Below are 26,231 nucleotides of genomic sequence, written 5' to 3'. Positions count from 1 at the left end.
TGGGGATTTCAGGATCAAATCAGATTTATTTATATAGCCCTTCTTACATCAGCTGATATCTCAGTGCTGTACAGAAACCCAGCCTAAAAGCCCCAAACAGCAAGCAATACAGGTGTAGAAGCACGGTGGCTAGAAAAAACTCCCTAGAATGGCCGAAACCTAGAGAGGAACCAGTCTGAGGGGTGGCCAGTCCTCTTCTGGCTGTGCCGGGTGGAGATTATAACAGAACATGGCCAAGATGTTCAAATGTTCATAAATGACCAGCATGGTCAAATAACAATAATCACAGTAGTTGTTGAGGGTGCAACAAGTCAGCACCTCAGGAGTAAATGTCAGTTGGCTTTTCATAGCCGATCATTCAGTATCTATACCGCTCCTGTTGTCTCTAGAGAGTTGAAAACAGCAGTTCTGGGACAGGTAGCACGTCCGGTGAACAGGTCAGGGTTCCATAGCCGCAGGCAGAACAGTTGAAACTGGAGCAGCAGCACGGCCAGGTGAACTGGGGACAGCAAGGAGTCATCATGCCAGGTAGTCCTGAGGCATGGTCCTGGGGCTCAGGTCCTCCGAGAGAGAGAGAAAGAGAGAATTAGAGAGAGCATACTTAAATTCACACAGGACACCAGATAAGACAGGAGAAGTACTCCAGATATAACAGACTGACCCTAGCCCCCCGACACATAAACTACTGAAGCATAAATACTGGATGCTGAGACAGGAGGGGTCAGGAGACACTGTGGCCTCATCTGATGAGACCCCCCCGGACAGGGCCAAACAGGCAGGATATAACCCCACCCACTTTGCCAAAGCACAGCCCCCACACCACTAGAGGGATATCTTCAACCACCAACTTACCATCCTGAGACCAGGCCGAGTATAGCCCACAAAGATCTCCCCCACGGCACAACCCAAGGGGGGGTGCCAACCCAGACAGGAAGATCACGTCAGTGACTCAACCCACTCAAGTGATGCACCCCTCCTAGGGACGGCATGGAAGAGCACCAGTAAGACAGTGACTCAGCCCCTGTAAAAGGGTAATAGGATAATTGTAGTACAAACAAATAATTCTCTCAATTCTCATTCTACTACATCTACGTGAATAGATATGTGGCAAATAGTGTAGAGATTCATATTTTCCTGAGAATTTCAATATCGGTAATAATTCAAAATTATCCAGAGTCCCCCACCCCCCCTAACTCTCTACCCCCCTCTTTCTCGACTAATTAGGTGAGGAGCTCGGTGGCCGACTGCCCGGGGCAGATGACACTGCTGTCCCAGCCTCTGTTGGTGTGTGGGGGCGACGGCTTCACGCATTCCAATTTCGACGGCTGTATCGAGTCTGCCCTGAAGGTGTTTGACGTTCTGAAGCACTCTCTCTGATGCCGCCTTCTGAAGTTGGGAGTATAGTGTGGTGGGGTTCTATGTGTTCAGCATGTTAGCCCAGAGAGGGGGGCATGAAACTGATCTGTTTTACAGATCCCATCCATTCACAGAGATGGGGGGGGGGGGGGGGGAGTAATGATCCATCTCTGTGAATGGATGGGATCTGTAAAACAGATTCGTTTCATCCACTGGGGTACTTGATATGTTGTGTGATACTACAGTCAACACCATATGTATTTGGACAGTGAAGCCACAATTTAAAATGTCTCTTTACTCCAGTATTTTGGGATTTGAGCAACAGTACAAAATGTCACCTTTTTTTTTAGGAAATGTTCATATACAGTGCCTTGCGAAAGTATTCGGCCCCCTTGAACTTTGCGACCTTTTGCCACATTTCACGCTTCAAACATAAAGATATAAAACTGTATTTTTTTGTGAAGAATCAACAACAAGTGGGACACAATCATGAAGTGGAACGACATTTATTGGATATTTCAAACTTTTTTAACAAATAAAAAACTGAAAAATTGGGCGTGCAAAATTATTCAGCCCCTTTACTTTCAGTGCAGCAAACTCTCTCCAGAAGTTCAGTGAGGATCTCTGAATGATCCAATGTTGACCTAAATGACTAATGATGATAAATACAATCCACCTGTGTGTAATCAAGTCTCCGTATAAATGCACCTGCACTGTGATAGTCTCAGAGGTCCGTTAAAAGCAGAGAGAGCATCATGAAGAACAAGGAACACACCAGGCAGGGCTGAGATACTGTTGTGAAGAAGTTTAAAGCCGGATTTGGATACAAAAAGATTTCCCAAGCTTTAAACATCCCAAGGAGCACTGTGCAAGCGATAATATTGAAATGGAAGGAGTATCAGACCACTGCAAATCTACCAAGACCTGGCCGTCCCTCAACTTTCAGCTCATACAAGGAGAAGACTGATCAGAGATGCAGCCAAGAGGCCCATGATCACTCTGGATGAACTGCAGAGATCTACAGCTGAGGTGGGAGACTCTGTCCATAGGACAACAATCAGTCGTATATTGCACAAATCTGGCCTTTATGGAAGAGTGGCAAGAAAAAAAGCAATTTCTTAAAGATATCCATAAAAAGTGTTGTTTAAAGTTTGCCACAAGCCACCTGTGAGACACACCAAACATGTGGAAGAAGGTGCTCTGGTCAGATGAAACCAAAATTGAACTTTTTGGCAACAATGCAAAACGTTATGTTTGGCGTAAAAGCAACACAGCTGAACACACCATCCCCACTCTCAAACATGGTGGTGGCAGCATTGTGGTTTGGGCCTGCTTTTCTTCAGCAGGGACAGGGAAGATGGTTAAAATTGATGGGAAGATGGATGGAGCCAAATACAGGACCATTCTGGAAGAAAACCTGATGGAGTCTGCAAAAGGACATAAACATATCCAGGTGTTAGAATGGCCAAGTCAAAGTCCAGACCTGAATCCAATCGAGAATCGGTGGAAATAACTGAAAACTGCTGTTCACAAATGCTCTCCATCCAACCTCACTGAGCTCGAGCTGTTTTGCAAGGAGGAATGGGAAAAAATCTCAGTCTCTCGATGTGCAAAACTGATAGAGACATACCCCAAGTGACTTACAGCTGTAATCGCAGCAAAAGGTGGCGCTACAAAGTATTAACTTAAAGGGGCTGAATAATTTTGCACGCCCAATGTTTCAGTTTTTGATTTGTTAAAAAAGTTTGAAATATCCAATAAATGTCGTTCCACTTCATGATTGTGTCCCACTTGTTGTTGATTCTTCACAAAAAAATACAGTTTTATATTTTATGTTTGAAGCCTGAAATGTGGCAAAAGGTCACAAAGTTCAAGGGGGCCGAATACTTTCGCAAGGCACTGTATATCTGTTTTTACAGTTTATGTATCTAGTACCCCCATTTGAAGAAGGCATAAGTATTCGGACAAATTCACTAACAGTCTATTAAAGTAGTCAAAAATGTAGTATTTGGTCCCATATTCCTAGCACACAGTGACCACTTCAAGCTTGAGACTGCAAACGTGTTGGATGCATTTGCAGTTTGTTTTGGTTGTTTCAGATAATGTTTTGCCCAACAGGAACTGAATGGTGAATAATGTGTCGTGTCACTTTTAATATAAATGTAGATGAATGCCATAATGAATGGATAATCGTGAATGTCATAATGAATGGATAATCGTGAATGAATTGTGAATAATGATGAGTGAGAAAGTTAGAGGCACAAAGGTCACCCCCCCCAAAAAAAAAAACACCTGTTATTGGTAATAGTGAGATGTTAGCATGTTTTGTTGTAGCCTTTGTAACTTTCTCACTCATCATTATTGAAAATCCTGAATGAATGATGAATAATCATGGCCTTATCAGGATTAATTTAGAACTGTTCAGAAACATGTGATCTACTCACTTAGAAAATTACTCCAGTCACCATTCACCATTCAGTTACTATTGGGCAAAACATAACAAACTGCAAATACAACCACGGAGTTTGACGTTACAAGCTTGATGTGTGCAAGGAATATGGGACCAAATACTACTTTAATACACTAAGTGAATTAAAGGGGAAGCAGGTAGCCTAGTGGTTAGATTGTTGGGCCAGTAACCCAGTAACCGTAAGGATGCTGGATCAAATCACCGAGCTGACAAGGTCAAAATCTGTTGTTCTGCCCCTGAGCAAGGCAGTTAACCCACTGTTCCCCCAGCGGCCGAAGACGTGGATGTTGATTATGGCAGCCACCCGCACCTCTGATTCAGAGGGGTTGGGTTAAATGCGGAAGACACATTTCAGTTGAATGCATTAAGTTGTACAACTGATGAGGTATTCTCCCCTTTCCCTTATGACTTCTTCATATGGGGGGACTCGATACATATAGTGCCTTCATTTCTAAATAGTTATATGGATATTTATGAAATTACCCTCAGTACAAAATGTCACCTTTTATCACCTCATGAAACATTTAATCTCAAATCCAAAATGAGTATAAATGTTGTTTTTTAAATGTTTCACTGTCCAAATACATTTGGTGTTCATATGCTGGAGGATGAACAGGAGTATATGCTGTGTTCATGTGTAGTTTGATGTAAAACAGGGGTCTTTAACACACCCCTTGACCTGCTAATTTAAAAAGGTGTACAATGATTCTGTTCTATTGCCTTGTTCAGGCAAAATGGAAAAACTGTACTTGTAAGTAATTGTGTTGTTACTCAGGATTTCTCTCTAAACACCTTATTTTGGTTCAGCTTGAATAAAAATGTTTTCAAACTTTCTCCCACTTTGTGTCTATAACTCCACTTGCGTTTTGCACTGATACACAGGAAGATGGCAGGTGGTATGGAAACCAATCCGCACAGAGCTCAGAGAAAAGTCGTACAAAATGGATGTGGCAGTCAAAAAGCAATTAGAAAGCAATCAAGATCCCTTAATGACTTCTAAATGCATTAGGCAAAGTAGGCACACTATGTAGTGCTTGAGTAATACCAGATCTCACCCACCATTGTGTGACCCCTGGCATTAGTACAGCGGGAGGACTATGGGTATGACTGCCTGATATGACTTACCCCAGATCTGCCCTGTGCCCATGGAGGCTAAGGGCCCTGTGACCCTGCCACCCCCCGTCCGTGGCAGTGTAATTCCACCCGGGGCAGCCGTCCGCCGCTGGCCGAGTTCAGCTGCTTAGTGGCAGGGCAGTAATCTGGGACAAAATGTTTGGCAGCCGGTCTAGAGAGGGAGAGCCACCCCCCCACCCCCTAATCCAACATAATTACAGCATTTTGGGCCGGGGCCCCGGGCTGCTGCAGCTGGGGTAGTAGTAGGCACTCTCCACTCTCCTCTCCACTCTACTTAGTCTGCAGCAGCACCCAGATCGGGGTTAACACACACACGTGCCTACATACACATGCACACACATATGTGCTTAGTGTTTTTACAGTGTGTGTGTGTACACACCCAGCGCATGGCCGCAGGAAGATGTTTTGGGTTAGGGTGGTGATGAGTATGTTTCTCCCCTCGTACAGGAGTAATAAAGGTCTAGTTGACTGATTTTGTGGTATTCTTTTTTTAAATAATTATAAAACATTATGAGCAGCCCACTGAACAGATTCCACACACTGGCTTGAAGAGGCCAAAACTATCCAAAGAAATGAGAGACAGGAAAGGGGGTTGAGAGTGGTGGGAGGGGGGTTCGGATACTGATGCATCACCATGCGCTGTATTTGTGGAGTTTGGGTAGTTTTCTTCATGCTTGGGAGGTTCGCTATTATCAAAGGGTTTGCCCTGTTTTTGGAGGGTTTTTCTTGATCTAACACTTGTCACTGAACAATACGTTAAAGTTGTTCGAGCCCTGAATGCTGATTGGCAGACAGCCGTATACCATGGTTATGACACATTTATTTTTACTGCTCTAATTACGTTGGTAACCAGTTTATAATAGCAATAAGGCACCTCAGGGTTTGTGGTATATTGCCGATATACCACAGCTAAGGGTTGTGTCCAGGCACTCTGCGTTGCATCATGCGTAAGAACAGCCCTTTGCCGTGGTAAATTGGCCATATACTACACCCCCTCTGGCCTTATTGCATAATTATACCACAGCATTGTTGAATACTCAGTTCTGATTGGCTGAAAGGGAGTTCTGGATGGACATTAAAACCAGATAACGGGATTCAGGGTCAGATACAAGCACATTTCTCTCAGGGTTTTAACTGATATGTGACTATATAAAAACAGAGTGGTAGAATAAAATGGAAGCACTTCCTTTCCAGTAACTGCAGTTTTACTGCGGTGTGGACGGTCTGCTTTATAATAGGAGTGTGATATGAAGCCAACTTACCACAACTGGCACCAGTGTGTAATTGTAAGGCCCTAAGGTGTGTGTGCATGCATACTATTTACAGTTGAAGTCGGAAGTTTACATACACCTTAGCCAAATACATTTGAACTCTGTTTTTCACAATTCCTGACATTTAATCCTCGTAAAAATTAGGATCACCACAGTTAGGATCAACACTTTATTTTAAGAATGTGAAATGTCAGAATAATAGTAGAGAGAATAATTTATTTCAGCTTTTATTTCTTTCATCACATTCCCAGTGGTTCAGAAGTTTACATACATTCAATTGTTAATTGGTAGCATTGCTTTTAAATTGTTTAACTTGGTTCAAATGTTTCGGGTAGCCTTCATCAAGCTTCCTTCCCACAATAAATTGAGTGAATTTTGGCCCATTCCTCCTGACAGAGCTGGTGTAACTGAGTCATGTTTGTAGGCCTCCTTGCTCACACACGCTTTTTCAGTTCTGCCCACACATGTTCTATAGATTTGAGGTCAGGGCTTTGTGATGGCCACTCCAATACCTTGACTTTGTTGTCCTTAAGCCATTTTGCCACAACTTTGGAAGTATGCTTGGGGTCATTGTCCATTTGGAAGACCCATTTGCGACCAAGCTTTAACTTCCTGACTGAGGTCTTGAGATGTTGCTTCAATATATCCACATCATTTCCCTTCCTCATGAAGCCATCTATTTTGTGAAGTGCACCAGTCCCTCCTGCAGCAAAGCACCCCCATAACATGATGATGTCACCCCGTGCTTCTTGATTGGGATGGTGATCTTTGGCTTGCAAGCCTCCCCCTTTTTCCTCCAAACATAACAATGGTCATTATGGCCAAACAGTTCTATTTTTGTTTCATCAGACCAGAGGGCATGTCTCCAAAAAGTACGATCTTTGTCCCCATGTGCAGTTGCAAACCGTCGTCTGGCTTTTTCTATGGCGGTTTTGGAGCAGTGGCTTCTTCCTTGCGGAGTGCCCTTTCAGGTTATGTCGATATTTGACTCGTTTTAATGTGGATATAGATACTTTTGTACCTGTTTCCTCCAGCATCTTCACAAGGTCCTTTGCTGTTATTCTGGGATTGATTTTCACATTTTCGGACCAAAGTAAGTTAATCTCTAGGAGACCGAAAGCGTCTCCTCCCTGAGCGGTATGATGGCTGTGTTGTCCCATGGTGTTTATACTTGCATAGTATTGTTTGTGCAGATGAACATGGTACCTTCAGGCGTTTGCAAATTGCTCCCAAGGATGAACCAAACTTGTGGAGGTCTACAATTTTTTTTTTTTTATTTCCCCATGATGCCAAGCAAAGAGGCACTGAGTTTGAAGGTAGGCCTTGAAATACATCCACAGGTGTACCTCCAATTGACTCAAATGATGTCAATTAGCCTATGAGAAGCTTCTAAAGCCATGACATAATTTTCTGGAATTTTCCAAGCTGTTTAAAGGCACAGTCAACTTCATGTATGTAAACTTCTGACCCACTGGAATTGTGATACTGTGAATTAAGTGAAATCATCTGTCTGTAAACAATTGTTGAAAAATTACTTGTGTCATGCACAAAGTAGATGTCCTAACTGACTTGCCAAAACTAAAAATTAACAAGAAAGTTGTGGAGTGGTTGAAAAACGAGTTTTAATGACTCCAACCTAAGTGTATGTAAACTTCCGACTTCAACTGCATGTGTGTGTGTGTGTGTGTGATCTCCTGTAACATTTTCACTCAGCAAGTCGCACAACGCAAGACATAGACTAAGCACACAGAGTACATCAGTCACTGTACCCCTCGTGCCACACCAAGCTTCACGTGAGGGGCAGGAGGAGAGAGATGGAAGCTGCTCAGATGACATGCTAATGCTCATCCAGAGACTGGGTGGAACAGAGCAGAACTGCAGCAGGCAAGAGGGGGAGGGGGGTGGGGGGGGGGGGGGGCGAGAGGGAAGCTTTTTGCTCCAAAGGGATGCATAATTCATCAGAGTCATCCTGCAAGAAAAATAAGTCAGCTGCCTGGATTGCACTAGCCTTGCCACAACGTTGCATCAGCTGCCTGCCTCTCTGCCTGCCTCTGCTCTGCCTGCCTCGGTTCTGTCTGCCTGCCTCTGCATGCCTCTCTGCCTGCCTGCCTCTCTGCCTGCCTGCCTCTGCTCTGCTCTGCCTGCCTCTGCTCTGCCTGCCAGCCTCTCTTCCTGCTTGCCTGTCTGACTCTCATTAACACACCCATCCCCAGCTGGGGGTCTTTGATCTTTTTTTAGCATCCGATAAGAAAGAATTGGTTATGGATGAAGAGTTAGGCGGCGGAGGGGAGAAGAATGCTGGGGATTTGGGTTGTGGAGGACGGTGTTGTTAGAGTAAACCTGGGTCTGCCGGTGGGCTTGTGTGTGGCTGGTTGGATGGTTACTGCTGTGTGATTGTTCGGCAGGACGAGAGACAGAACAGAGCAGCGTTGCGTTTGGAGCAGTGAGAAGAGCTGCAGGCACTGTGCCACTCTCACTGGCTGGCTGGCAGAGTGCTTGGTAAATGACAAAGTCAAGCGAAGCCTTTGTTTCACTGCCAGCACTCATTTAAAATGTTCCCCCGACTCCTTTTCACTTTTATCCACCCCTTCTCTCTTTCTCTCTCTCTCTCTCTGTCTTTCTCTCTGTCTGTCTCTGTCTCTCTGTCTCTCTCTGTGAAGAGTTCCCCCACCCCCCCGTTACACAAAGCATTAAAGCATGCTGCCCAAGACACTAGGCTCATGGTGGATCTGACCTATTTTTGTAGGCTATTCTGATGGAGCGCGCTGCGCGTCTGCTGTGCACTGTGGGTAGCCGATTTGCATTTTTGCAAAGTCACTGGCAGATGGCACCACCCCCTCTACCTCTACCCCCCTCCCCACCTCCATCCCCCCTACAGCCACTCCCCACTCTACCTCCACCCCCCCTACCTACACCCCAACCCACTCTACCTCCACCCACCCACCCACCCACCCCCCCCCCTCTACCTTCACCCCCCCCCCCCCAATGTTACCACGAGCCCGTCCTCCCCAATTAAGATGCCACCAACTTCCTGAGCTCCACCCTCCTCTACCTCCACCCCCCTAGCCCTCCGTCTGGGGCAACAAGGGCAGGATTCAGGTCATGGCTTGTCATGTGACTCCCCCGGTTTGGGATGAAAAGTCTCAGAGCGATCACTCTACTCTGTTCCCACTGGGGATGGAGGGGGAGGGGTTGTTCGGATCCAAGAGCATTTCTTAATAAGATTACTCTGCTGGTGGAAGGCTATCTGCCCAGGGGAAAATATGTCTTCAGGGAGGACATGAGGAAAAATGGGTTTGGGTTTTTAGGAAAAGTGAGTCCACTCTGTGGCCCCTTGTGTGAGTGCACATTCATAAAAGTTTGTGTGTGCATACGTGCATGTGCACAGGCATACAACAATGTATGTGTGTGCATGCATGGATATGTGTGCATGTGCACGCGTATATAATCGTGTGTGTGTGTGCCAGACAGTAGATTAGGATGTTAAGACTCCTCCTCAACACCCCAGAGCGCCCAGGCTTGGATAAGGAGAGAGGCGGTGCGCTTCCCCGTGGGAGGTGACGTCACCATAGCAGCCGTCTCTCTCTTTCTTTCTCTCTCTCTCTCTCTCTCTCTCTCTCTCTCTGTGGCAGAGCTGAGAAACAGGCAGGGAGGCACAGCCCTCTGAGCACAGTCAGTGGATCGCCTAAGAGCTCACTATTGATCCGGGAGGGAGGGACAGTCAGTCAGAAAATACAGACAGACTTGTTCTACTAAAGAGCTCCAACACATTACCTCAGCACCCCCACTATACAGCCACATCAGTAGCATCACCTCTATTTGTTGATGTTTCATGAGCACAAGGATTTTACGAATGGGGTTACTATTCCCATGCCCAACTCTTCATCATTACTGCTTTCTGGGGGTGCCGTTCAAATCCTGTGTCGCAAGAGTAAGCAGTGACTATTACATCACTGCTATAATATAATGCATCATGTCACTGCAAATTGACAACACACAGAGGTATTAACACTAAATCCCAGAGCTATTAACACTAAATCCCAGAGCTATTAACACTAAATCCCAGAGGTATTAACACTAAATCCCAGAGGTATTAACACTACATCCCAGAGGTATTAACACTAAATCCCAGAGGTATTAACACTAAATCCCAGAGGTATTAACACTAAATCCCAGAGGTATTAACACTAAATCCCAGAGGTATTAACACTACATCCCAGAGGTATTAACACTACATCCCAGAGGTATTAACACTAAATCCCAGAGGTATTAACACTACATCCCAGAGGTATTAACACTACATCCCAGAAGTATTAACACTACATCCCAGAGGTATTAACACTACATCCCAGACGTATTAACACTACATCCCAGAGGTATTAACACTACATCCCAGAGGTATTAACACTACAGTAAAGCCCAGAGGTATTAAAACTACATCCCAGAGGTATTAACACTGCAGTAAAGCCCAGAGGTATTACAACTACATCCCAGAGGTATTAACACTACAGTAAAGCCCATAGGTATTAACACTAAATCCCAGAGGTATTAACACTACATCCCAGAGGTATTAACACTACATCCCAGAGGTATTAACACTAAATCCCAGAGGTATTAACACTAAATCCCAGAGGTATTAACACTACATCCCAGAGGTATTAACACTAAATCCCAGAGGTATTAACACTACATCCCAGAGGTATTAACACTACATCCCAGAGGTATTAACACTACAGTAAAGCCCAGAGGTATTAAAACTACATCCCAGAGGTATTAACACTAAATCCCAGAGGTATTAACACTACAGTAAAGCCCAGAGGTATTAACACTACAGTAAAGCCCAGAGGTATTAACACTACAGTAAAGCCCAGATGTATTAACACTACAGTAAAGCCCAGAGGTATTAACACTGCAGTAAAGCCCAGAGGTATTAACACTACAGTAAAGCCCAGATGTATTAACACTACAGTAAAGCCCAGATGTATTAACACTACAGTAAAGCCCAGAGGTATTAACACTACAGTAAAGCCCAGATGTATTAACACTACAGTAAAGCCCAGAGGTATTAACACTACAGTAAAGCCCAGAGGTATTAACACTGCAGTAAAGCCCAGAGGTATTAACACTACAGTAAAGCCCAGATGTATTAACACTGCAGTAAAGCCCAGAGGTATTAACACTACAGTAAAGCCCAGAGGTATTAACACTACAGTAAAGCCCAGATGTATTAACACTGCAGTAAAGCCCAGAGGTATTAACACTACAGTAAAGCCCAGAGGTATTAACACTGCAGTAAAGCCCAGGAGGTGGTGTACTGTCTACAGCAGCAAGAAAATGACATGCGCCTAATGGTGTGTCGATTCCTCAGCCAGTTCCAGTGATTGTAGAGCTACTGCTGGCTGTCATTACTGTGCTGCGCCACAGCCAGCCGAGCAAGCTACTCAATACCTGGAATCTGCAGGGCTGCCAAGGTGAGTCAAGCCTAACTCGTCTGACCAGTGTGGGCCTCCCGCTTTGCAGGAATTGTTTTTTGAGAGTAGACAGACAGTGAAGGACAGCCCTGTCTGTCTCCTGCCGTGTGTGACGTTATCAGGCTCTGGGCCATGCCATCCGCAGCGGGAATGGTGAACTGACGCCACGCCACAAACTACACACTGCTTCCTGTCAGGCCCGACACCGAGTCACACAGCACTTCCTGTCTTCTTACTGCTCTCTCTCTCTCTCCCCCAATTGGCCGAAAGACAACAATCCTCCTAAAACGTGTCGTGCTGCACATGAATAATACTGAAGAATGTGTTTTTTTGCATAACATGCAGCTTTTGATTGCAACATCGTAGATCAGTTCTCATCATTCAGTTGAATTGGTTACGTGTGTGTGTAGACACCCAAACTCCGCTGCAATGTGAGGGGGGGAGAAGGGTTGTCATTGAGCTGTGTGCAAGTGGTCAGTGATGTGAGGATTGTGATTAGAGGCCCCGGGGCCCTCAGGAACTGATAAGAGAGTGGTTCAGCTTCAGACAAGAGGAGAGGAGGGGCCTCCTACAATCATTGCTGTTAAATCCGGGGCCAGGACAGGGGGAGATTAAATCCGGGGCCAGGACAGGGGGAGATTAAATCCGGGGCCAGGACAGGGGGAGATTAAATCCGGGGCCAGGACAGGGGGAGATTAAATCCGGGGCCAGGACAGGGGGAGATTAAATCCGGGGCCAGGACAGGGGGAGATTAAATCCGGGGCCAGGACAGGGGGAGATTAAATCCGGGGCCAGGACAGGGGGAGATTAAATCCGGGGCCAGGACAGGGGGAGAATAAATCCGGGGCCAGGACAGGGGGAGATTAAATCCGGGGCCAGGACAGGGGGAGATTAAATCTGGGGCCAGAACAAGGGGAGGGAGGGAGGGGCAGACTGATCGGTTTAGTAGCGATGCCAAAGACATGACGGTTAAAGAAATCCAACCTGAAAGAATGGGATTTTATGAAGAGGATATTTAATACTCCCTAACTGACCATAGGTTATTACGGCCGTATCACAGCCACTCTAAGGGAAGTGTGCACAGTCAAGCTCTCAGGAGAAAGAGAAAGAGCAGCATATACTGTAAACGTACACACACACATACACACACACACACACACTGACTGCTTTTTAAAAAATGTCCTCTGTTCCCTGTACTTCTTTATGAAGTTCCCTCACGGGAACAAATACCATAGTTGTTTGAATTTGAACGTAACGTAACCACTAATTATGCCATCACCTGCATGTATCTAGTTGATCACAAATAAATCAACTTGGTTTGCCATGGAAACCATCAATAGGATTCTACGTCCCAACATTCCAGAGATTCAATATTCTCCTCAAAAATAACCACACCTTCTGAGAAGACACATTGTTTTGAGACACCTTGAACAAATTTGGATCGTCACTATAACTTTGGCTACGTGTCCGACTCTGTCTGATAAGGTTGAGTCTGACTCTAACTCTGACTGATTTGGGCGACTATGGCTACGTGTCCACCTCTGAGTCAGAAGACCAGCCAAAAGAGTCCCGAGAGGTGGCTACTATCACTTTGAAAATTAGTCTGATTTACGAGTCTGACTACAAATGTGGCTTTGTGTCTGACCAGAGGGCCTGACTGTGTCCTTATTGTCCCTGTGGTGGTGCCAATGAACAGGGAGTCAGCCACAGCAGTATCCTGACCAGGCAGTCCCCAGCCAGAAGACTCACCAGAGAACCTCTATTGTTCCAAGGTTCTCTCAGCAGAGAACCACAGAATCAGTTTTCTCATCCCTATGGTGCCACCATAGGTCCCCTGGAAGAGAACGAGGCAGTGCCACCTTCAAGCACATTCTGGAAGAAACTATTCTGTATATATTCTGTTTTGCTCTATTTTTAAGTTGTCATTTTCTTGCTTTTGTGTACTCTCTCCTATGTACAAGTGTACTTGGGTGACTTGAATAAAGTGCTTGAAATTAAGTGCATTATTTATATTTTTAAATAAAGGTAATGAATAAAAGAAAATAAAATAAAAGATTTGGTCCGACAAGGACAGTGACTGTGTCCTTGCCTCGAGTGTGACCAGGGTCACCCGGAAGACGACACGGGAATCATCCCTTTGCCCACGAAGTTCAGAGCCTGAGGGAACCGATCAGAAGAGACAGAGGGCCTGATCAGCATCAACTCAACTACAGAACTACTGATTTCAGCTACCTTCCATTGCATGCTGTTGCATTTATTTCTTTACATGTGCTTGTTATTGAAAATTAAATGCATTATATCTATCGGATTGTCCTTGTGTTCACTACAACCTAAGTTGTTCATTATTGTTTATAAAAACACAAAACACAAGACACGAAACACACGAGAGTAGAATATCACCAAAACATATCTGCTCTTGAGTAAGAGGTTCCCAAACCAGAAGGAAATGTTGAATGTACTGTTGTAACACTTTCCTTTTAGAAGTTAACTAGAGACAGATCGTGGTTATCCATTAAAGGGGTGAAACCTATTTGATCCTAGATCAGTGGTTAGGGACCACCTCTACCTACTCCCATTTATAGCCATATTGTACTTACAGACCTCCATTAACACAACACACACACAAACAAACCAATAGTCCTTAATTATTACAAAGTTATACTTTGCATCCTCCCGGATACCTTAGACCCACTCTAATTCGCATAATGCCCCAACAGATCCACAGATGATGCAATCTCAGTCGCACTCCACACTGCCCTTTCCCACCTGGACAAAATAAACACCTATGTGGGAATGCTGTTCATTGACTACAGCTCAGCGTTCAACACCATAGTGCCCACGAAGCTCATCACTAAGCTAAGGTCCCTGGGACTAAACACCTCCCTCTTCCTGACGGGCCGACCCCAGGTGGTAAGGGTAGGCGACAACAAGTCTGCCACTCTGATCCTCAACACTGGGGCCCCTCAGGGGTGTGTGCTAGTTCCCTCCTGTACTCCCTGTTCATCCACGACAGCGTTGCCAAACACGACTCCAACACCATCATTAAGTTGCTGACAACACAACAGTGGTAGGCCTGATCACCGACAACGATGAGACAGCGTATAGGGATGAGGTCAGAGAACTGGCAGTGTGGTGCCAGGACAACAACCTCTCCCTCAATGTGAGCAAGACAAAGGAGCTGATCGTGGACTACAGGAAACGTTGGGCCGAACAGGCCCCCATTAACATTGACGGGGCTGTAGTGGAGCGGGTCAAGAGTTTCAAGTTTCAAACTATCATGGTGCAAACACACCAAGACAGTCGTGAAGACAGCATGACGACACCGTTTCCCCCACCGGAGACTGAAAAGATTTGTAATGGGTTCCCGAATTCTCAAAAAGTTCTACAGTTGCACCTTCGAGAGCATCCTGACCAGTTGCATCACCACCTGGTATGGCAACTGCTCGGCATCTGACCGTAAGGCGCTACAGAGGGTAGTGCATACGGCCCAGTATATCACTGGGGCCAAGCTTCCTGCCATCTAGGCGGTGTCAGAGGAAAGCCCCAAAAATGTTCAGCGACTTCAGTCACCTAAATCATAGACTGTTTTCTCTGCTACCGCACGCAAGCGGTACCAGAGCACCAAGACTAGGACCAAAAGGCTCCGCTAACAGCTTCTACCTCCAAGCCATAAGACTGCTGAACAATTAATCAAATGGCCACCGGACTATTTACATTGATACCCCCCCAGTTGTTTTGTGCACTGCTTCTACTCGCTGTTTATTATCTATGCATAGTCACTTCACCCCTACCTACATGTACCCCCGCACACTGACTCGGTACCGGTACCCCCTGTATATAGCCTCTTTATTGTTATTTTAATGTATTATTGTTTACTTTAGTTTATTTTCTTAACTCTTCTTGAACTGCACTGTTGATATTACAAAGTTATACTGTATTAGTTATAGCCTAGTGGTTAGAGCGTTGGACTAGTAACCGCAAGGTTGTGAGTTCAAACCCCCGAGCTGACAAAGTACAAATCTGTTGTTCTGGCAGTTAATAACCCACTGTTCCTAGGCCGTCATTGAAAATAAGAATTTGTTCTTAACTGACTTGGCTAGTTAAATAAAGGTAAAATAAAAATCATTTAAAAAAATATAGTTGAGGCTGATGTATTTCACTCTTTTATGTAATTTTGTCTTTTTGTGGCACATCTCTGTGAATGCCGGTTTTCTTTTTGCCCAGTCTCAGATACACACAGTATACTTTAGTATTATAGTGTACTGTAGTATTATAATATACTGTGGTATTATAGTGAACTGTAGAAATATAGTGTACTGTAGTATTAAAGTGTACTGTAGTATTATAGTGGCCTGTAGTATTACAGTGGACTGTAGTATTATATTGGACTGTGGTATTATAGTGTAATGTGGTGTTATAGTATACTCTAGTATTATAGTGTACTGTAGTAGTATAGAATATTCTGGTATTATAGTGGACTGTAGTAGTACAATGGGCTGTAGTGTACTGTAGTATTAAAGTATACCGTGCTATTATAGTGTACTGTAGTATTGTAGTGTACTGCAATATTGTATTATAGTGTGCTGTAGTACTATAGTGTACTATATTATCATAGTGTAGTGTAGTATTATAGTGTACTGTAGCATAGTGTACTATAGTATAGTGTACTGTAGTTTTATAGTGTACTCTAGTAGTATAGTGTGCTATAGTAGTATAGTGTACTGTAGTATTATAGTGTACTGTAATATTAGTGTACTGTAGTATACTATTTAGTGTATTGTAGAATTCAAGTGTACTGTGGTAGTATAGTGTACTGTAGTATATTAGTACAGTGTACTCTAGCATCATAGTGTACTATAGTATTATAGTGTACTGTAGTATAGTGTACTGTAGTATAGTATTATGGTGTACTGTAGTAGTAGTGTACTGCAGTATAGTATTACTAGTGTACTGAAGTATTAAAGTACTGTAGTATTGGAGTGTACCATAGTATACTAGTATAGTGTACTGTAGTATTATAGTGTACTGTGGTATTGTAGTATACAGTAGTATTATAGTGGACTGTTGCATATAGTGCCCTGTAGTAGTATAATGTACTGTCTTATAGTGTAATGTAGTATTTCAGTATACTCTAGTATTACACCGGACTGTAGTATTATAGTATACTGTAGTATTATAGCACACTGTAGTGTTATATTGGACTGTGGTATTATAGTGTAATGTAGTATTATAGTATACTCTAGTATTATAGTGTACTGTAGTAGTATAGAATACTCTGGTATTACAGTGGACTGTAGTATTATAATGGACTGTAGTTTTAAAGTGTACTGCAGTATTATAGTATGCTGTGCTATTATAGTGTACTATAGTATTGTAGTGTACTGTAATATTGTATTATAGTGTACAGTAGTATTATAGTGTACTGTAGTGTAGTAGTACAGTGTAGTGTATTATTGTAGTGTACTGTAGAATAGTGTATTATAATATAGTGTACTGTAGTTTTATAGTGTTCTCTAGTAGTATAGTGTGCTATAGTAGTATAGTGTACTGTAGCATAGTATTCTAGTGTACTGTAGTGTAGTGTACTATAGTATAGTGCACTGTAGTTTTATAGTGTACTCTAGTAGTGTAGTGTACTGTAGAATAGTATTACTGGTGTACTGAAGTATTAAATTGTACTGTGGCATTGCAGTGTACTGTGGTATTATAGTGTACTTTGGTAGTATAGCATACTCCAGTATTATAGCGTATAGCGTACCATAGTACAATAGTATTGTGTACTGCAGTAATATGATTTACTGTAGTGTTGTAGTATACAGTAGTTTTATTGTGGACCATAGTATTATAGTGCATGTATATTGTAGTATTATAGGACACTGTAGTATTATATTGGACTGTGGTATTATAGTGTAATGTAGTATTATAGTATACTCTACTATTATAGTGTACTGTAGTAGTGTAGAATACTCTGGTATTATAGTGCACTGTATTATTATAATGGCCTGTAGTTTTAAAGTGTGCTGTAGTGTTATAGTAAACTGTGCTATTATAGTGTACTGTAGTATTGTAATGTACTGTAATATTGTAGTATATTGTGCTGTAGTATTATAGTGTACTGTAGTATCGTAGTACAGTGTACTCTAGTATTATAGTGTACTGTAGTTGTATAGTGTACTCTAGCAGTATAGTGTGTGTGCTATAGTGGTATAGTGTTCTGTAGGATAGTATTCTATTGTACTGTAGTATTGTAGTGTACTATAATATTAATGTATATTATTTAGTGTACTGTGTATTCAAGTGTACTGTAGTAGTATAGTGTACTGTAGTATAGTAGTATAGTGTACTATAGTGGTACAGTGTGCTCTAGCATTATAGTGTACCGCAGTATTATAGTGTACTGTAGTATAGTGTACTGTAGTATAGTATTATAGTATACTGTAGTAGTAGTGTACTCTAGTATTATTGTGTACTGTAGTATAGTATTATAGTTTACTGTAGTATTATAGTGTGCTGTAATATTATAGGATACTGTGGTATAGTATTATAGTGTACTTTGGTAGTATAGTGTACTCTGGTATTATAGTGTACCATAGTATACTAGCATAGTGTACTGTAGTATTATAGTGTACTGTAGTATTATAGTTAACTGTGGCATAGTATTATATTGTACTGTAGAATAGTATTTTAGTGTACTCTGGTAGTATTAGTGCATTCTAGAAATTATAGCGTACTGTAGTATAATAGTATAGTGTACTCTAGCATTATAATGTACTGTAGTATTATTGTGTACTGTAGTATTAAAGTGCACTGTATCAGTATTCCCTCTCATCCTAGCTGCTTGTAGATGAAATGCTCTTAGCCCTACATTGTTATTGGATCTCCCTCAGCTGTGCCAATAGAGTGGGTCAGATAATTAATCAGGGGGCTTGATAAAAGCGGCCCCTGACCTGACAGCGCCCTATACACACACACAGTCACACACACATACACACTGGCCTGGCCCAGCCGCTGACAGGGCTCGCAGGCCAGGGTAGTCTGTTGTGATGCTAAGCCTTTCAGCACAGATTAAACTTGCACGGCGAATACTACACCCACAACAGCCTTCCCCGGTTATGCATCTGTAACAGCTTTGAACTTTAGACTTTGGGAGAAAGAGGACAAAATCTGTGAAAACTGCCCTGCATTGACATTTGATTACAGAGGAGTGGGGGAGGGGAGAGTGCATAGAGCTGCTAGCTACTCAGTCCAGTCTAGTCACTCATTACTTCTGACTGGGACACTTTTTGGAATTATTGTGACTTTTTAATTGCAGCATTAATTATCCTACTTCATTAATAATATATTTAATACCTTAATAATTTATCCCTGTTTCATCTAATCTTAACTCATTAAGACTCCATATGTTGGGCGCACCAGTAAGATCCCCACAACATGATGCTACCACCCCAGTGCTTCACGGTTGGGATGGTGTTCTTCGGCTTGCAAGCCTCCCCCTTTTTCCTCCAAACATAACGATGGTCATTATGGCCAAACAGTTCTATTTTTGTTTCATCAGACCAGAGGACATTTCTCCAAAAAGTACGATCTTTGTCCCCATGTGCAGTTGTAAACCATAGTCTGGCTTTTTTATGGTGGTTTTGGAGCAGTGGGTTCTTCCTAGCTGAGCGGCCTTTCAGGTTATGTCGATATAGGACTGGTTTTACTGTGGATATAGATACTTTTGTACCTGTTTCCTCCAACATCTTCACAAGGTCCTTTGCTGTTGTTCTGGGATTGAGTTGCGCTTTTGCACCAAAGTACGTTCATCTCTAGGAGACTTCCTGAGCGGTATGACGGCTGCGTGGTCCCATGGTGTTTATACTTGCGTACTATTGTTTGTACAGATGAACGTGATACCTTCAGGCATTTGGAAATTGCTCCCAAGGATGAACCAGACTTGTGGAGGTCTACAAAAAAATTTCTGAGGTCTTGGCTGATTTCTTTTGATTTTCCCATGATGTCAAGCAAAGAGGCACTGAGTTTGAAGGTAGGCCTTGAAATACATCCACAGGTACACCTCCAATTGACTCAAATGATGTCAATTAGCCTAGCAGAAGCTTCTAAAGCCATGACATCATTTTCTGGAATTTTCCAAGCTGTTTAAAGGCACAGTCAACTTCGTGTATGTAAACTTCTGACCCACTGGAATTGTGATCAAGTGAATTCTAAGTGAAATAATCTGTCTGTTAACAATTGTTGGAAAAATGACTTGTGTCATGCACAAAGTAGATGTCCTACCCGACTTGCCAAAACTACAGTTTGTTAGCAAGAAATTTGTGTGGTGGTTGAAAACAAATTTTATTGACTCCAACCTAAGTGTATGTAAACTTCCAACTTCAACTGTAGGTACTTTGCTACTATTCTATTGAGAAGAACACCATCAGAGGAAGTTTACAGACTTGTAAATTCAGCGTGTTTCTTTGAGTTTGTTATTATGCACTTTTGGCAGCTCTGGTTGCTCAAGTTGGCATCAGCACATCAATTTACAATCTGGCCTTTGTGGTGGAAAAGTGACAACGATGGGTCAAGGACTCTGAATCTAATCTTTGCAAATAATTATAGTTGTTGATACACAAACTGAATGTGTACGGGAACATTTTGTTCACTAGTTTATCTCAACACAGACAATGCAAGCTATACTTCCTATAAAGCTGACAGGAAATTCTCAACCTTCCATTTTATCACATGGTTTGTGACTCCAATGAAAAATTGGGATATGTGATCGTTCAAATGTGGTTTGAGTGCCAGACTGTTTCAAACTGATTTTACAGCAACTCTAACAAGCATGTTTGTGAGTCCATGAGAATAAGCATGTTTCACAGCTATGAAGAATGATTTAGTCCACTGACTTCACAGTTTTCCCCTCTCCTTCTCTCTTGCACACACCCACATTAAGACGTGCATGCACACATGCACATACACACACACTCACTTGTCATCTTCCCACAAAGACAGGAAACTCTTTCTGTGTCATCTGGCATGTGTTCATGTTCGGCCACAATCTCTATTCTGAGGTGAGAAAGTGAAAGGTCAAACCTGTGACGAGGTTAACCCTTAAAGGAAGCATGTGAAACAGCTTGGGATATCGTAAAGATCACTGAAGAATTCTCATCTATAACAATATATATATATATATATATATATATATATATATATATATATACACATTTCATATATACACATTAATTGCTATATTTTTGGTCCATATCTGGGACATAAAGTATACATGCACTCAGGGTGTAAAACTACTTTATAGGTAGAATGTTTGCGTAGACAAGCTAGCGAGTCACAAACGGAAAATAACATTTCAAGAGCTTTGCTAATGCAAATAGTTTGATACACTGCTGTTGATACAATAAACTCTCTCTCTCTTCTCTCCCTTAGTTCCTGCCTCCCTTCTGCCTCTTGTCTGTTTCTTTCCATTTCTCTTCGCTACAAATGTCAGAACAAGATCTTCTCTTTTTGCTCTCTGTAGTACGCCTATCCCTTGCTGATCACGAGTGTTTTGTGGTAAGGTGCAGTACGGCGTGGGCTGGTCTAGCTCGATATGATGTCTGAAACTGTCTGTAACCATCTGAAACGCTCAGTCTAGCATGCAAACTATATGAATTACCCCCCCCCCCCCCCCCCTGGTGCTCCCAGCACCTGGTGAGAGACACATCTCATCTCGACACCCACCCACCCGCAGCCTCAAGTCAAGCGATAGCCTGCTCCTCTACGCACCCAGGACTAAACTTTCAGCTTTCAGCTTGTCTGCCAACAGCCTCTAGAATACCCTCCCGGACCCTCTGAAGGCACTACAGCCTCTGAGCTCTTTTAAAATAGGCCTAAAGATCTTTCTCTTTAGGAAGACTTTCTGTTGATAGCTGGGATTCTTGGTGTCCTTGTCCCTTGTTTTTTATTTTAGGCACTTTGAGATTATTCTGTATGATGGTAATGCTTTACAAATGTAATACATTATTATTATTATTATTAATCATTATTACTCACTAGACCAATCAGACACTTTGGTACATTACCATCGAAGCCTGAATGAGATTGATTGGTCACCATGCGTAAAGGCATCAGTTATGCTTCAGGGTTTGTTGGGTCATATTCCTTGCCGTGAAGTGTCAGTTTTGGTTTTGCAGTTGTGGAACTAGCTAAAGGAAGAAAGAGTGATAGAAAGAGAGAACAAAACAGAACAATCAATTGATGGAGAGAGCAAGACAGAGATACAGAGGGAAAGAGATTGAGGAAGTGACACAGAGATAGAGAGAGAGAGAGAAAGAGCGAGAGACAAAGATATAGACAGAGACAGAGAGTGAAAGTATAAACTAGTGATGGAGAGAGAGAGCGCGAGAGCATTCTGTCTGCCCACCACAGTGGCCTTCTCCGGCCTTTAGACTCTGGGGGTTTTACGGCTGTGGGAAAGGCACAGAGGTCACCGAATTGCGTCAGACCGACCAGTTTTTCTCTAACAGATTTCAGCATATTATTTTTTCAGCCTCGCCTTGTTTACTGTTATCGTCCTCCCACTGTGTAGGTCCTCGGCGGTCCGGGGAGAATATGCAATCTCCATTATCTCCCAAACATTTCTGTCAGAACTGGAGGAGAGCTGGATGTGTGTAGACTTACAGTTGAAGTCAGAAGTTTACATATACCTTAGCCAAGTACACTTAAACTCAGTTTTTCACAATTCCTGACATTTAATCCGGGGTAAATATCCACTGTCATAGATCAGTTAGGATCAACACTTTATTTTAAGAATGTGAAATGTTAGAATAATAGTAGAGCGAAGGATTTATTTCAGCTTATATTTCTTTCATCATATTCCCAGTGGGTCAGAAGTTTACATACACTCAATTAGTATTTGGTAGCATTGCCTTTAAATTGTTAACTTGGGTCAAATGTTTCAGGTAGCCTTCCACAAGCTTCCCACAATAAGTTGGGTGAATTTTGGCCCATTCCTCCTGACAGAGCTGGTGTAACTGAGTCAGGTTTGTAGGCCTCCTTGCTCTCACACGCTTTTTCAGTTCTCTCCACAAATGTTCTATAGGATTGAGGTCAGGACTTTTTGATGGCAACTCCAATACCTTGACTTTGTTTTCCTTAAGCCATTTTGTCACAACTTTGGAAGTATGCTTGGGGTCATTGTCCATTTGGAAGACCCATTTGCGACCAAGCTTTAACTTCCTGACTTGATATCTTGAGATGTTGCTTCAATATATCCACATAATTTTCCTTCCTCACGATGCTATCTATTTTGGGAAGTGCACCAGTTCCTTCTGCAGCAAATCACCCCCACAACATGATGCTGCCATGCTGCCATGCGTCACAGTTGGGATGGTGTTCTTCGGCTTGCAAGCCTCCCCCTTTTTCCTCCAAACATAACAATGGTCATTATGGCCAAAGAGTTCTATTTTTGTTTAATCAGACCAGAGGACACCCATTGGGGAGCCAGGCCCAGCCAATCAGAATGAGTCTGCCCCCACAAAAGGGCTTTATTACAGAAATAAATACTCCTCCGTTTCATCAGCATTCCGGGTGGCTTGTTTCAGACAATCCTGCAGGTAAAATAGCCTGATCTGGAGGTCCTGGACTGGCGTGGTTACACGTGGCCTGCGGTTGTGAGACCGGTTGGATTTACTGCTAAATTCTCTAAAATGACTTTGTAGGTGACTTATGGTAGACAAATTAACATAAAATGATCTGGTAACCGCTCTCGTGGACATTCCTGCAGTCAGTATGCCAATTGCACGCTCCCTCAAAACTTGAGACATCTGTGGCATTGTGTTGTGAGACAAAACTGTACATTTCAGAGTGCCACACCTGTGCAATGGTCATGCTGTTTAATCAGCTTCTTGATTTGCCAAACCTGTCAGGTGGATGGATTATCTTAGCAAAGGAGAAATTCAACTAACAGGGATGTAAACACATTTGTGCACAATATTTGACAGAAATTAGCTTTTTGTGCGTATGGAAAGTTTCTGGTATCTTTTATTTCAGCTCATGAAACATGGGATAGACACTTTACATTTTGCGCTTATATTTTTGTTCAGTATATTTTATATGAGAAAAGCCTGTACTGTTTCCTTCTCATAGTGTGGGCATGTCGTAATAATGGGATTTTTCTTTATTTTATTTAACCTGTATTTAACTAGTCAAGTCAGTTAAGAACAAATGTGTATTTACAATGACGGCCTACCCCGGCAATGCTGGGCCAATTGTGCGACGCCCTATGGGACTGCCAATCTCGGCCAGAGGTGATGCAGCCTGGATTCGAACCAGGGACTGTAGTGACGCCTCTTGCACTGAGATGCAGTGCTTTTGGCTGCTGCGCCACTCGGGATAAAGAGGGACTCTTGGCCACTTAATCTCACAGCCTTCTTATGGAAAAGGGAAAAGGTGTTGGGTTTCATAAGACATGACAAGAAGAACATGGCTTTTAGTAGACTGGAAATCTCATTTACAATGAGACAAGTCCAGAATAACAATGTTGTTACTGGACTGTAACATGGAAAGAGGGAGAATCAAAGAGCGAAGCTCCCTCACTCCCTCCATGTGGCTGACTTTCTTGTCATCATGAATGAAGTATTTGAGGTTTTGATGTAAGGCCCCCTGAGAGCATTAATATTATAACACACACTCCTTTGAAATCAGCATTAATACCCAGCAAATTAATTATCCTGTGGAGAAATCTAGATTCTCAACTTTCCCTTTCCCTCTATTGATGTAATAGGGGAAAGTGTGAGGGGGGATGGACGGGTTGGGAGTTCTGGCGGAACACTGAGACATTATTTACCTAGCTGGAATGAAAGCCATTTGAAAATAGCTGGGGTTTGGTACAAATATGAGGCTTATCAGGGCTTGCTTTGATCACACATGAAACCTCCGGGCTGACTTCCTGCTCTTGTCCTGTGTGTCAGGGCTGGTCCGAAGACCCTTAAGAATTTAGACAAACACCAGCCATTGAGGAGAGAGAGCTGAGATGGGGAGAGGAACTGTGCTTAGCCTTGTTCTGCCCAGGGCTCATGAGAAAACGAGCAAAGCATCTCCTTTAGCTGTTCCACAGATGTTCCACAGATATTCATCCTCACTGCAACCAAATGCTATCCCTCCCCTCCACCCCCGGCAGTTTGTCCAAGTTTCCTCTCCGATATTGTTAGAGTTGATAATATTCAATCATATATATGGTAACGGGCTATAGTGCATAACACAGCATCCTCATAGTATCCACAACATCTAATGGAGGAGTGAGAGCTACCTGAAGGAGAGAGTTGTTTTTTGGGGACGGGTGTAGGAGGGGGTCGGAGGCTGCAGTTGGAGTGATGCAGACAGGGATTATGGATGCTAAACTGCCAGTGCGGGGGGTGGAGTGTGATCGGGGAAGGGGGGGGGGGGTGTAGAGAGAGAAGAGGTAGCCATGGGGTGCCTGGAAAAGTGGGTTAACCCCCAGCTGCAGCCAGCCAGGCAGCACGAGGAGACTCCATCCCCCTACGCATAAGTACACACACACACACACACACACACATGGGCGCGCATACACACAGATACATACACACATACACACATGTGCATGCCACACAGGGACACACACACACCAACATTTCTTTGCTTACTCTGAAACCCTTATACAATGATTTTTTTGTTGTCATTTAGACAATTACAATGATTTTTAAAAATGATAATAATCAGCTCCACTTACTTGGTGTTTGTACGAGATGACAGTAGAAAGAGGCGATTGTGACTCTTTTTTAAGACTCTCTGTCCCTGAACAGTAGGGAGGAGTCCTTCCCTCAGGACTCCTGGATTTGGAGCACAGGTCACGTGACTCCACGCATCCCAGCCCCCATGCTCCCTCCTTCCCTTACCCTTTCTCCTGTAGAGGGAGGGTTAGTGTCTGTGTTGTCCCCAAACATCACTGGTACTACTAGCAGTGTGTAGCCTCCTCTATCCACTCAACAGCAGAGAGGAGAGAGAGGACACATGAGGGGGCAGAGGGCTAAATGCATACATTGTTCCCCTCTTGTCCCCGGCCTGAGAGAGCCGTCTGTTCTCAGACCTGTAGTAATGGACTAGTGACTGGGACTCCTCTTTGTGACCATATAAAGACATCCTTTTCCCCCAGTGACTCCATTATCAGTGGTATACTTTAAAATATCCTCTGAACACATGCCCAGAGCGCTGTGCGTCGTTGTTTTATGTAACAGCTGACCAGTGTGGAACTGGAACACATAGGAAAAACAGGCCAGTCTGAAACGACATGGTCCCTTCAGCCAGGGCAGGCGTCCGTGGTCAACTCACGCAGGAAGACCAGATGGTATTTAATGATAGGCTGGTTGTAAAGATACTTATTACTCTGTTGTTGGACTAAAACTCTCTATCTCCGCCGCTGTTAATGTGGGTTATCTGATGTCAATCCGGTTTATTGTACTAAAGGCAGTTAAGCCGGGTTTTGGCTTGTCTGATGAAAGCCTTTTAACTCTTTTTGTTCTCACTGAGGCCCGA

At 43.3% G+C, this 26,231-nt stretch overlaps 1 protein-coding gene and 1 long non-coding RNA gene across 3 annotated transcripts in view; one reads left to right on the top strand and one right to left on the bottom strand.

Moving 5' to 3' along the window:
* Window positions 1-4,660, top strand: part of rnls (renalase, FAD-dependent amine oxidase) — a 46,258-nt gene extending 41,598 nt beyond the window's left edge. For both annotated transcript variants that reach the window (XM_021564781.3, XM_021564779.3), the window contains exon 7: window positions 1,225-4,660. In XM_021564781.3, the coding sequence (XP_021420456.3) occupies window positions 1,225-1,377 (153 nt within the window). In that variant the 3' untranslated portion in view covers window positions 1,378-4,660. The remainder of the gene's footprint in view (window positions 1-1,224) is intronic.
* LOC149976554 (uncharacterized) lies at window positions 8-25,652 on the bottom strand. The gene is made up of 2 exons (XR_016487134.1): window positions 25,429-25,652; window positions 8-561 (listed from the first exon to the last, which is right to left on the bottom strand). It is a non-coding gene; the product is annotated as an uncharacterized LOC149976554 (long non-coding RNA).
* Window positions 25,653-26,231: the final 579 nt, after the last annotated feature.

Source organism: Oncorhynchus mykiss, chromosome 16 (assembly GCF_057628025.1).
Source record: "Oncorhynchus mykiss isolate SJ-2025 chromosome 16, ASM5762802v1, whole genome shotgun sequence".
Lineage (NCBI taxonomy): Eukaryota > Metazoa > Chordata > Actinopteri > Salmoniformes > Salmonidae > Oncorhynchus > Oncorhynchus mykiss.
Note: the sequence above shows the minus strand (reverse complement) of the source record. Positions and strands in the feature narration are given on the sequence as shown.